Source organism: Rhopalosiphum maidis, chromosome 1, assembly GCF_003676215.2.
Source record: "Rhopalosiphum maidis isolate BTI-1 chromosome 1, ASM367621v3, whole genome shotgun sequence".
In the NCBI taxonomy this organism is placed as follows: domain Eukaryota; kingdom Metazoa; phylum Arthropoda; class Insecta; order Hemiptera; family Aphididae; genus Rhopalosiphum; species Rhopalosiphum maidis.
This window is the reverse complement of record NC_040877.1, coordinates 45,430,630-45,444,014: the sequence shown is the minus strand read 5'-3', so window position 1 is coordinate 45,444,014 and position 13,385 is coordinate 45,430,630. Positions and strand designations below refer to the sequence as shown.

At 33.6% G+C, this 13,385-nt stretch overlaps 1 protein-coding gene across 1 annotated transcript in view; it reads right to left on the bottom strand.

The window, feature by feature from the left end:
- Positions 1-13,030, bottom strand: part of LOC113557484 (endothelin-converting enzyme 1-like) — a 28,213-nt gene extending 15,183 nt beyond the window's left edge. Inside the window, exon 1 of the mRNA XM_026963034.1 lies at positions 12,235-13,030. Coding sequence (XP_026818835.1) covers positions 12,235-12,642 — 408 coding nt within the window. The 5' untranslated portion in view covers positions 12,643-13,030. The remainder of the gene's footprint in view (positions 1-12,234) is intronic.
- Positions 13,031-13,385: the final 355 nt, after the last annotated feature.

Genomic DNA, 13,385 nt, shown 5'->3' with positions numbered 1-13,385 from the left:
CCAACACAGAAAAACTACTCCCAAAACAAGTATAAAATAATATTAATAAAAAAAAGATAGTTAATTAGGTACACAAAAAAAAAAATGATTTTTATATACTTTATTTTTAATTATTTAAATGCTACTTAAATAAATATAATTTTAATTACAATTATTATGGACTTGAATTTATAATTAGAACTAATACCTATATAAATATAACATAGGTAAATAGCAAATTTAGTCTTTATTTTCGTGGTTTCCGTTTATATTCAAATTTAACATTATTTCAACTTAAAAAATAATTTTATTATTATTATTATTTTTTTTTTGTAAATTTATATTTCTTTTTTACGATATTTAGATAAAATATTATGTATATAAAATCCTCAAAAATATTAATATCTTGCTGATAAAAACGCATTCATTTTTAACTTACAAGTATATTGCACGTGAGTCAGACTAGTCAGAATGAAAAAACGCACATTTTTATGTACAACGCAAGTTCTATTGTAAAATACTATTTTTGCTAATTTAATTTAATATTATATTTGATACCAACCACTTAATCTCAACATACAAAACCTAAAAACCTAGAGATACAGTAAATTCTTATTTTATTTATAATTATCATAGATAATAAGGTAATAAACATAATTTCTTATCATTTATAGTACCTAATTGCATTGTCTTGAGCGCCATAAGTTCGCCTATATATCTCCACATATTATAACGTCTACGTCACACAACTAGATACAAAACGCACGCGATTTGCCGTTTTTACCGTTAGAGCATATCGTCAGCGTCGCGGTTGCCGACGTAGTCCAGTACCTAACCTATATTTTGTTATTATTATTTTTATAATAAACAATAAATATACAGATATACTGTTAGCAGTTTTCTTTCTTCCGTACGAATCGAACAACCATACGCACCGGTGTTATATTAAAGTTCACTCGGCACGGCGATGGAATACCGGCGTACGGATAATAGACGAAAAAGACGAAGAAGATTGAAGAATGAAGAAAAAATGAGGTCGCCCCTATGCGCGATCTGTTCGATTCGCCGTGTACACAGTACACACAGACGTAATATGGGTACAGCGTATATACCAGACCATACCTACATATATAAGTCGCACTTACATATATATATGATATAAATCATTCCGAACAGGTACCCATTATTGTCGGTCGTGTACGAGCACGACTTACCTATATATAATATATATCTACCTACATACACTGCAGCAGCAAGTTTGCGAGTACGTCGTCGTCGTCCCACAAAGGAATAAAAACCGTTTTGCGATATCGTCTCTGCCGATGGATTCAAAACGGTCACTGTATATATTATGGCCACGATTTTTTTTTTTTTTATATTCGTCACGATAACAAGTATATATATATATATGTACTATTATTATACGATAAACGCGCCTATATTTTAACACGTTTATTTAATTTTTTTTTTGTTCAAGCAAAACCCGGAATTTGTTTGGAACCATATGAATTTTTTCCAAATCGAATTTCAATGATTTAGGCGATGTAAATAAATTTGAAAAAAAAATTAACCAAATGTGTACCTATATTTTATTAGACTTTAGTTTTAATCACACATTTAAATTAATAATAACTGTCATATAAATTAAATTTACATAAAGTTGCATTTACATATATCCAATTCAAAAATTTTTTTTAACTATTTTTTGTATAATCAACCTATATAATCATATTTTATTTATACATTGATATATAATATATATATATATGGTCATAATTTACAATTTATATTGATGCAAAATTTAATTGTATTTTTTTTTTTATTATACTTTTATAAAATTGTTTTGATTTACTAATTACATGTCCTGTATTTTATTTATTAGGTCCTATTATTATTTATTTATTTTAAGGAATGAGTATGAGTATTATACAAACTCACCAGGATACTGATCGGTTGGATTTTTGATCTAAATTTGTAATTAGAAAATTTAAAACTAATGTTGAATAAAATATAACAAATTATAAAAATGTAGTTTTTTATTCCCTATGATTTTTCATGTTTTGGTTTTATTATCGTGATTCCTCAATACTCTCTATGCTGTTGTAACTTCTATTGAACCGCTTTAGCATGAAGTAACAAATACGTCTTATTCAACGTCTGCATTATTATATCTACTAACACATAGGTACATTATAATGTGTTTCCAAAATAGTTTGCATCAAAGGATGACAATGCGTATAATATGTTTAATAAACTATAGCAAATACAAAAACATTAACACAATTAAAATGTTTTAAGGTTCAAACCAAAATAATTAAATTCACGGAAAAATAGTTCCAAATGCGCAATTTCTATCAAATGAACATGTCCGAAAACAGACAATCGAAAACACATTTTACGCATGGTTTGTTCAGATTTCGTCATTATGCAATACTATTTTTTTAACTTAAAAACCGTTGATTTGTATTTCATGGCATATCAAAGACCCGTTACCGTTAATGATCATACAGTGCAGTAGAATGTGTACCTTATTGAAAAAAATCGTATATAGTATAATTAAATTATAATTTCATGAGTCTCGTATAACCATCAAGGTTATATACGTATATATTATAATATAGTATCTTTTATAGTTTATGATGTTTTATGCCCGCGGTCAACAGTTTAGGTCTTTGTCCTACGCACGTCTTGTGGCCACTAATTCGATCGACTTTTATGTACACGAAATATATTTTGTTGCTTTTATCATGATGTAAATTGTAAGTGTAATGTACATATTATTATAACGATAATGTATAATCAGTGATTTAGATTAATAATAGATATATTTTTTAATTTAAATACACCTCAAAGTACATGAATAATCGATTTTTAAATCCAAACAGCCAAATTTACAAATTGACAGAATTTTATATTTGATAAAAATCACTATATACCGATTCCTCGTCATGAACTACAATTTTGTTAAATTTTTCAATATTTCAATGATATGTGGCTAAGTAATAGCTTCCACAAAACTAACGTTTAAAATAAACATTGGAATATAAAAAGAACTTTAGTACACATAAAAATAAAACGTAATATAATACATATTATTATATACGCATATTACATGAATATTAAATTAAACACCCACAAATTAATATAGCGAAACTAACAACGAAAACCGTGCCAGTTGTGGAAAACCACGTACAAGCACTATACACAACTGAGTACTGACATAATACTGCATGTGGTATTGCTCAAACGCCGAGAGTCAACAAATCCACATTTAGAATCGAAAAACGTAATTTATTGAAAAAATGTCTGCACATGGCATGTAAATCGGAAAGAGCTAGCCGAGTAAAATGTGTTACAAAAAGCACAAGGTACGTACGACGCGTGAATCTATATCGCGATCGGTTCGATTTGAATGCATCAGCGGAATTTTCAATTCTCAGACGACAGACTCGTAAAGTAAGTGTTTTTGAACAGCTCTGGGCGATCGATCGATCAATAGTGATGAGACAATATTTACAAAAATAAAATTATGATATTGTAATATTGTATGTATTCACAATGATGATATGTGAACGAGTGTAGTGTATATAATATCACGATGTCGCGTTTCTGAGAACAGCCTTATGTGCGCCGTTAAAAAAATAATTAATAATTAATATGGGTTTAGTTACGAAATTCTGTAAATGAATGTTTAACATGTGCGTGTAAAAATTACCTATATAGGTAATTATACAGCATATTATACTTCACGTTTCGGAACAAATTAGTGTACCTATACATAAATTCAGGATGGACCAACCCGTCAGAGCACTTGTTCACGAAAATTGCGTAGGCTGCAGATCGCCACGTGTATGTATACTGTATAAGTGCCTATTTATATAATATATATATATATATACCGTATATGCACTATATACGGTATATATGGGTACACACACTCAATACGATAATGTATTATTATTATTATTATTTAATTAACGCAAGAGTGAAGTTGAAGGCAACAGAAAAATATTTTATTCTTCTCTTGTCTGTTTTCTTTTGGACCTCTCCCAGAAGCACTGGCCGGAGGACAGACGCGGGCACAGGCAGGCAACCAACCAACCAGTTCGGAAAAAGACAAATATCATAAAACAACAAATTGTTCTACATTAATATACACCACCTATGCCGTACTACTCCTACTGCTGTAACTGTGTAATATACAGATTTAAAGAACACAGTAATTTCGAGGTATAGAGTTGCGGTGAATATGGCCACGTGCTGTTTAATATTATACCGCTTGCGGTGACCGCCGACCGGCGGAGGTGGCGGTTGTAGGGGAGACGCCACTAGAGAAAACTGGAGCCACGTGTTATTCTCATTTTCATCGATCGTCTAAAAATACATGGTATATAGGTAGTATGATATACTCATCTCTGCTGCACAATATTATTTCGATATGACTTAATAAAACAATAAGAACTTTGTTACGTAAACGTACCTATCGTATATTATATTCATCGCGAATACTGTACTTGTACTCGTATTATATTATAGCAATATTATGTCCATAATTCCATACTATAGTCCTGCAAATGTCCGATCTAGCAGTGAACGTGATCAAGCTTAAGTTTATTATAAAAATCAATAAAATCATTTACCACTAAATTATTCGTACGTCTGTATACGACGTTAAGTAAATTTGTCTACGTGATATAAATTTATTCTAATAAAACACACAAATAAAATTATAATATTAATAATATAATGGATTACTCAATTCTGTTATTAGATAAAAATAAATCAGAACTGAGTCAAGCCAAATTAGAAATCAATATTGAATAATTTTCCTTCGGCTAAATGTTGGCAGTTCCAAAAATTATTTTTTACTAGTGTAAACCTATATTTAATTTTTAAAACTCGTGAATCTCTTAACCTTGGTAACGATGGTCAACGGTATTTAGTATATTATATAACGAGAAAATTACGTATACCGTAATAACCGTCAAAATGTGCAAAAAAATCTTCCAAACTATAATTATCATATTATTATTTAAATACCTATAGTCAATTAATTTTTATTGTTGATCTTACATGCAATATATAAGTAATCGACATCGAGAAAAAACGAGACCGATCACAATCCCTCAAGCGGTTTTCGCGATTTTATTTCGTTGTAATATTTTTTAATTGAAGACGCCCAATCTATATTATACAGACTCACAGATACCTAACCATATCAAGTATATTAATATAATATATATATAACATTTATTTACTTATCGCCACGTCATTTCTGTTAAGTCTGGCACGATTATGACACTCTGATAACAAGCTGTTTTACAATAATCCGAATAATTTTGATCTGAAGACTGATGGTGTATGGGTACCCGACATTTTTGACTAGGCACATATGTCATAATAGCCAACTCTCCGTTTTTCACAAACAACTGTTTTTTTCTCTTCCTAATCTACGTATTATCGATAAAAACGTGTTTTTGATGTTTCGTAATGTGTATGTAAAAATACAACACAAGTAGTACCTACCTATATTTCAGGTATTATTATAATTGCTATATCGTGATTCATCACGAAACCCGTTGTATTTTTTTATTTTTGTACAGGGAGCGTACACACCGTAACCGACCAACCGTTTTATTTTGCTTCCGTTGGTAATAATTTTTAGTTTGATTATTTCCTCTATGCGGAGTATTTTTAATTATGTCCTTATATTATATGCGAGTCCTGGGCAGGTTTTCAGGAAAATTCTGTGCTATCCGTACACTCAATGTACCACCGTGTCGAATTAATCTTTTTAAGATGCTTTTAGTAAATACACAGCATATACTATAACGAAACGCGAAGACAAGGATAGAACAAGGAAAAAAGGAATAAGAGAGCGTCCAAGGACAAATTTCGTTACACGAAGACGTGTAAACATATTATATGATAATATTATATAGGATCGCACTCGATCGCGTGACGAGCTGAATATGACAGCCCCGAGACGGAATGATAGATAGTGTAATATCGTGGAAATGTAAAACCAGCAGCAGACAGAAACACTATGATGTACCGACGGAGAACAAAAACAATATAAAAAAAACTACATTTATTTCGAATCAAATGAATTGACATTTTATTCAATAACGGATCGAATTTGCAGTAAATTTGAGCACTATCCAAAGCAACAATTTTTTAAACCGGTATCGGACAAATAGTATATCGAGGAAAATTGTATGTTTATATTTTATCAAAAATCACATCTGGACGAGATGTGACGAAGATTTTAAAATCGACTCGTTCCTATGTAATTCTTTGTTAATGGTTTTAATTAAAATATGGTAATCGACAGCGTGTCGTTGTTACTATCGTGCGATATCGGAAATAATGAATGAAAATCGTGCCGTCGACACAACGAATAGTCGTGCCGAAATCGACGATGACTAGCTTTTCGAGTATGACGAATCGACCTCGTTTACAACATCATACTGTATACTACACGCATTACGCATAAAACCGTCGTCGTTGACACTTTTAAAAGTCAATATATCTTTTTTCACAAGAAAATCCTTATTCACGCAGCAAACTAGATGAAATATAATTCAACACGCAACCAGATGATTGTGAGTTCTTTTTTCTCTCTTGTGCTTTCTCACGCTTGGTTACAGGATAAAGAAAAAAACAATAGTGTTATAAAAGCAGTCGGCACAGACGTGCACATAGTATAATATACGGTTGAGTGTGCGTTTAGCCAGTTTTGGGTTCCGGTTAACAAAACGAGATAATATGAAATATATTTCTACGTACGCCAGCGACATTGTATCATCATGATACACGTAGAACAATAACCGTGGTAACTGAACACGACCAGAACCTACGTAAGTTCACACAGCGTGTTACTATAACAAGGGTATAAAATAAGTATTATAAATTATTATGGATTTATAATATCATAGGCGTCTCTCTATAGTTTACGAGAATACAGTTTTATGGGGTACACGTTAACGTGAATATAACCGGACAATATTGCAGGTCCTCGTGAAACGATAGTAAAAAAAACTCCATAAAAAAAAAAATAAAAAATTCAAAATACTAAATAAAAAAATAAAAAAGTTAAAAATAATCCAAGGAAAACACCAAATGTTACAAATTTTTAATTTACACGTTCAATTTTTTTTTTTAATTTCTAACACATTTATTGTGACCCATATCAGTTGTCTGTAAAAAGCCACAAACATAAGTTTATCGATTCAATGTCATCATTAATTTAAGATCTATGATGTGTAGGTATATATAGGTACAACTTAGTACTATATTATTGTGCAATTTATGTGGTGCCGTATAAATACTATAAATGGTACCTATGAAGTTTGCTTTTTTGGATAGTCTATTTTCTCTATGATTTAATACATAGGTAACCTACCGTAGGTAATTTTTATTATTTGTATTGAAATAAAGAAAAAAAATATATATATTTGTAAGTTTAATTTTTTCTCCGTGAATTATTTTTTATTTTTATTTAATTTGTTTTTTCAGCTTATCGAAAAAACGTAATACGTAGATATAATAATTGACTCTGGTATAATTTTACACACCGGCAATAAATTGGTTCCCGTCCAATTTTTTCTATGCAATAGATTTGATTAAAGATTTTTTTGCAGCATAATACATATTTACAAATGCAAATTAAGGTATAACTTAACATCATTAAGTGTTGGGCCACACGATACGGCGTCACCACATTTATAGTAGAAAAGTTTATCGCGACACCGAATAGGTCATTTTCAACGGCATGATACATTTTTTCACTGGACGTGCAGAACAATAATTAATATATCATGAATCAATAACTAATAATTAAAATTATTTATTTTTTTTTACAAATCAAATTTCCAATTCACTAACAGAAAACTTATGAAAATACAATAAAATTCGGATAACGCAAATCGCTACGATTTATTGATCTTGTGGTGAAAATGTAATAAAACAATGACTATTGCACTTTGCGACTTCTAGATTAACAATCTGCAGCAGTAAAGGGAGATGTATTATTTTATAGAAATTTTTTAAAAATAAATTTTATCGTTTATGTCGACACATTGAAAACCGTATATGGGTTTTAGCGAGACATCAATCGAAATTAATAAATAATAACAATTATTATTACTTCCCCGCAGTGTTCGTTTCGTAAACGATAAACCGATATACGCTAAACCATTTTGTATTTTACGATCTTAATCTATAAAAATGTGATGCAATACCGCACAATAGCGTTTTCTAACCAAGCATTATATTAAAATTAAATACACACGTCATAATATATCATATTATAAATTTTTTTTTGTAGTATTAAGTACATTTTGATAGGGGTTTTGTTTGACATGTGAGATGGTTTTTTAGAATTTGTATTTATTGCAAAACAACCGTATTGACAAAAAAAAAAACATTTATCAAAGCGTTATGACTTAAGGCTAGCCCCCGCATGATTATTAAGAAATATTTTAATGATGAATGATGATAAAAATATTAAACTTAAAAATATGTCGACTTGGCATTAAGAAATTATTATATATATTTTATATAATTATAACCTATAGGTACTCAGTACTCTTTATTACACCCTAACGGATGATAATATTATTACTATTAACAAATGTGTATACCTACGTCTAAACATTAGACGTAAATATATATAAATAATATAATATGTACGTTATTCACAAGAGATTTTTAAAATTGTTATATAAATGGCGGTTCAATAGCAGACGATTTGGATCATTATTATAGAAAAATAATATTTTAACACATAAAATATTGATTGACGATGGCATGAAATATTTTTAATTAACGTTCTAATATAATAATTATAAAATAAAACTTATATTTATATAAAAAATAATGTTTTTTACTTCAGGCTGAATTCAATTTTCAACGAGTATAGTAATAATTACAATTTATTACTAAGTGATATTATGTTATAATATAATAAATACCTAACAATTATTGTCTACTGTTATGTTTATTAATGTTATACATAATGTAATCGTTTTGGAGATGTGTTGTAATTTATTGAAATAATCGAATTTTTTTTTCTGTACCTAAAGAAGTACTATTTCTGTATGGTTATCTCTTCGTAGTTCGTAGACAAATAACCCGAAATCCGTCTACAGCGATCGCGATGTCCACACCTTAGCCAGCGGGGCGTAGGGTACGTAATTTCCATTATAGATAGTATCTTGCAGAAATATTATTCAACGAACTTCTGTTGATACAAAGACGCTAAAAATAGCTTCAAGATTATGACCAGTAATTAGAAGAGCTACCTACGAAATTATGAATATTAGTTTATATATACCTATCACCTATGCCTACGCAGAATTAAATGTTATCGATTAGTATTTTATATATTAAAGCCTTGTACAACAAAATACGGATATGCAAATCGCAAGACTTAGGATAAAATATTACAGTTACAACGATCCGTAAAACCCAAAACGCATTAAATATGTAAATGTATACATAAATATTAGGTACCTATACACTATATAAACAACAGACACGTGCTTTGATTCGAAGCGTCTGCTGATGCCTGATTATACCAATGACAATTTTATTCGTTCATTACATCTGTCCTAGACTATACGAATGACTTATAAAACATTGAAATACATCAAACGTCTGGCATAATGACATTGAAATGTGCGTACTCCTCAATTACGCCACATGTATCTGACAATGTTGTATACTAGGTATATACTTGTATAATACATAAACAACCTACAACAATACTTATATAATCTGTTTAATAGAGTTTACACTTTACGAACACATTGATATTTCCGACTTGTGTAATGAATATAATATCGAGTTAGTCTTAGAAAATATTATCATAGCATTCCTGCATATTTTATTGCCTGGAAAAATTTCGGACAACGGAACAAAACGAAAAGAACATTTTTGGAGTGTTTACAGGGATATCGATGTAAAATAAAATAAAAACCGATGCGCCTGCGATGTCCGGATACGATATACCTACTCAATGTTTTCGTGTGTAACTTAATACAAATAAAAAAAAACTACGTTTTATTATTCGTAGTTCGTAGAGACGTATAATTAATACCTCTACCTACCTATAAAAAAAGGTTGACAGATCGTCTAAAATTATTCAACAGGTTTTGAATAAAATTGTTTAAATTAAACCACCGTCATACGTAACATTGTTATTACATTGCGGACATGACAGAATTTGATTTGACCGATAAAAACGAACCGTACCGTCATGGTTATTTTCCGAGAATACAGTGAATTCTGTAAACAAGTGAATTACCTATATTATGTGGGTAGTCTGCATAATACGACGTATTGAAGAAGAAAAATCTGTCCACGCAACAGCAGATCCTCGAAAATGTACGCGAGTGGCGAGTTTCGCGAATGAAATAATAATATACGTACGTCAGTAAAAGTCGAGACACATATTATTATAATGTACAGACCAAAATATTCTTCGTTATCCGTAAACACCTGCAGCTGTAAAACATATATTCATCGGCACGGCGACAACATCCTGCGAACCGTTTCCAGAGACCGCGTGTGCGGACATACGGCGCGATATCGAATTACCGGAATAACAACGATAGGACACAACAATAATATAAGTACAACGTGTGCGAATTGCAAGTATAAGGATTCGGCCGATCGGAAGCGTAATCGAGCGGAAACCGTAGTACGCGTGGCGCGTTATCCATCACGGGGGCTTATATCGTAACCGGCCTATACGATATTATACTTGGATAAGTCGTAGGAAATATATTTTTTTTAATATTCGATCGAAACGCGCTTAGAATTTAATTCTCAAATAAAATAGTTTTGAGCGTAGAAAAAAGGTAATAATATATTATCCGAATTGTCACGTGTTTCGACAATAATCGGTCAACGAAATACGCATAATTATTCGTATTATCATAAAACACGATAATATTGCAGTTACAATAATGCGCGTGTACGCGCCAGCGGTGTGAAATTCTTATTCTTTAACACGCGCGTACAGCAATAATATTACAGCCGACCGACTGATGGTAGTTTTTACGACGGTCGTAAAAACCGACGGCGGACGGGAAAGACGAGCGGAAAAAAAACCTACGTCCGACCCTTTTTACATACCTGCAGCGATCGGTGTGCAGCATGCTGACGGGTCCCGCGGCGACGGCGGCGGTCTTTTGTGTCGATCCAAGAGGGGCTGTTACCGCGCCACCACCGACGCCATTTACGGACGTTTTCTCCGACGTTTCGACATAATGGACATACTATTATTATATATACATGCGCGTTCCCGGAATGCACCGCACCGTTGTCTTTTTGCACGTTGAAAAGGTCGTACCTTACACGTGAATCGATAAATCGGATGTATAATACGTGGTACACTGGTGCATTATAAGTCCAAAGAGAATTTCGTATTATTTAACACACACGCCCGTATAGGAAATGTTTGTGCGCTGTAGAGTACACGTCTTTACGATCGCTCTTCTAGCTATAGATAGTCCCGAAAAAACCTTTTAATTGTCGCGCGCGTAAACGTGTAAAATACTCATAGTTTTATTCGAACGCGACGTTTGATAGGGACATTTCCTCTACTACAAGCGTTTTCCACCAAGAACACCGAACGCGGCTGACCGTGTCGCTGAGCAGCAAGAAAAATTAACATAGAATTTGCATTTTACAGTAAATAACACTAAACGCGACCATCCTACACCGGTACTGGAATAAATAATAATATACCTATACAAACAATGAACCCGACAAAAATGCAAACCTACAAAAAAAATTACCTCTATACGAGACTCACGAAACCGTGTTATTGTATTACCGTACGAGATCACATACCACACGATGATAATATTTTTTTTTTTTTTTAACTGTTCGTCAGGAGTTTTTAGAAACATTTTTTTTTTCCACTCAATCCAATCCGATAATAAAATGACACTGAAAAGTCATACCACCGATAGATGCTGAATTGCGCATTTATACTTGACTCGACTAGATACTAAAAAATTCCGTTAAATAAACGAGAGTTTTTTAGACGATTCCGTCACCGATCCCTTCCCTTCCCGCGCGGGGTAGGTATTATTTCTGTATTTTTTTTTACCGAACAACCCCCGAAATGGGACACATGTTAGTATATATTACTGCAGATGAAGTAGTACACCCGACAGTATTAAGTGTCACTTGGTTTTCGATACCTACGCATTATTAAATTATCGATGTTCAACAACTCACCTCGGCCGAAGCTCGGAGACAGGCGGCCCTCCGGCAGATGGGGAAGTGGCGCGGAGGTGGCGGCCACATGAAGATCAGCACGACCAGCGTGACGAGCAGGACGACGCACGTGAGCACTGCGGCCACGGCCACGGCCAGTCCCGTTCTGGAGAAGCCGGTCTTGTCCCGGAGCTTCTGCTCCAGACTAGTGGCGGCTGCGAACGCGTGGAACTTTCCGTTGCTGGTGCCGTTGTTGTTGTCCGCGGGCGGCGGTGGCGCGGCCACCGTACCGTTGTTCTTCTCGGTAATCGGCGTCGAGTCGGACGGCTTCAGACAGGGTTCGCGTTCCTCGTCGGCCGCCGACAGACAACCGTCGGGTTTGTCTTGCATCTCAACGTTCTGACCGCTGTTGTTGCGTTCTTGCGCCATTGTCGTCGTCGTCACTTCGCAGCGGCGCACATCTGATGGACCACCAACGGCTGGATGGCAAATACGCGCACTACCCGCGACTACGGCGGTGTCGGTGTTGCAAGTATAGATCCGGTGCAGACGCGAACAAGTCGCGGGTTCGGAAAAGGCTGGCAAAAAACGGACACGCGAACTCGGTCGAGTGAAAATTAAATAATAATATTTAATTCGTACTGCTCGCGGCGCTAACCCGTTCGCTAATGTTACGACGGTGTGTAGGTATAACGTTATAATATTAAACGATCGATAAAAGTCCCTATCGGTCGCCGGTAGCACGACGGAACGACAATATTAAAGTAATGTTAATATGGTACAAAGGTTCCCGTTGTCTGCCGTGGTGTGTGCAGGAACGCGACTGAGTACTGACACCGGTGGCGGCGGCTCACTACCAGTTTGGCGGGAAAATCAGTGTTGCCAACGCGCCAGCCCGTCGTCCGACCTATACGGCCAATACGGCGGACGCTGTAACGATATTACGCGCTGCACCGTCGTGTCCCGCTTACAAAATAATGTAACATTAGTTGTTGGCTGCGGGATGCGGCCATGTGGGTAAATAATAATATTATAACATATTTTGTATATACAATTGGAATATTCGCTTATAGTCGCCCCGATCGGTTACTGAGCCATAGACGCGAACGACTAATTGTTCTAGTCGTCTACAGGCCTTATTTTGACGGGTAGTAAACACCCGAATCGGTCAG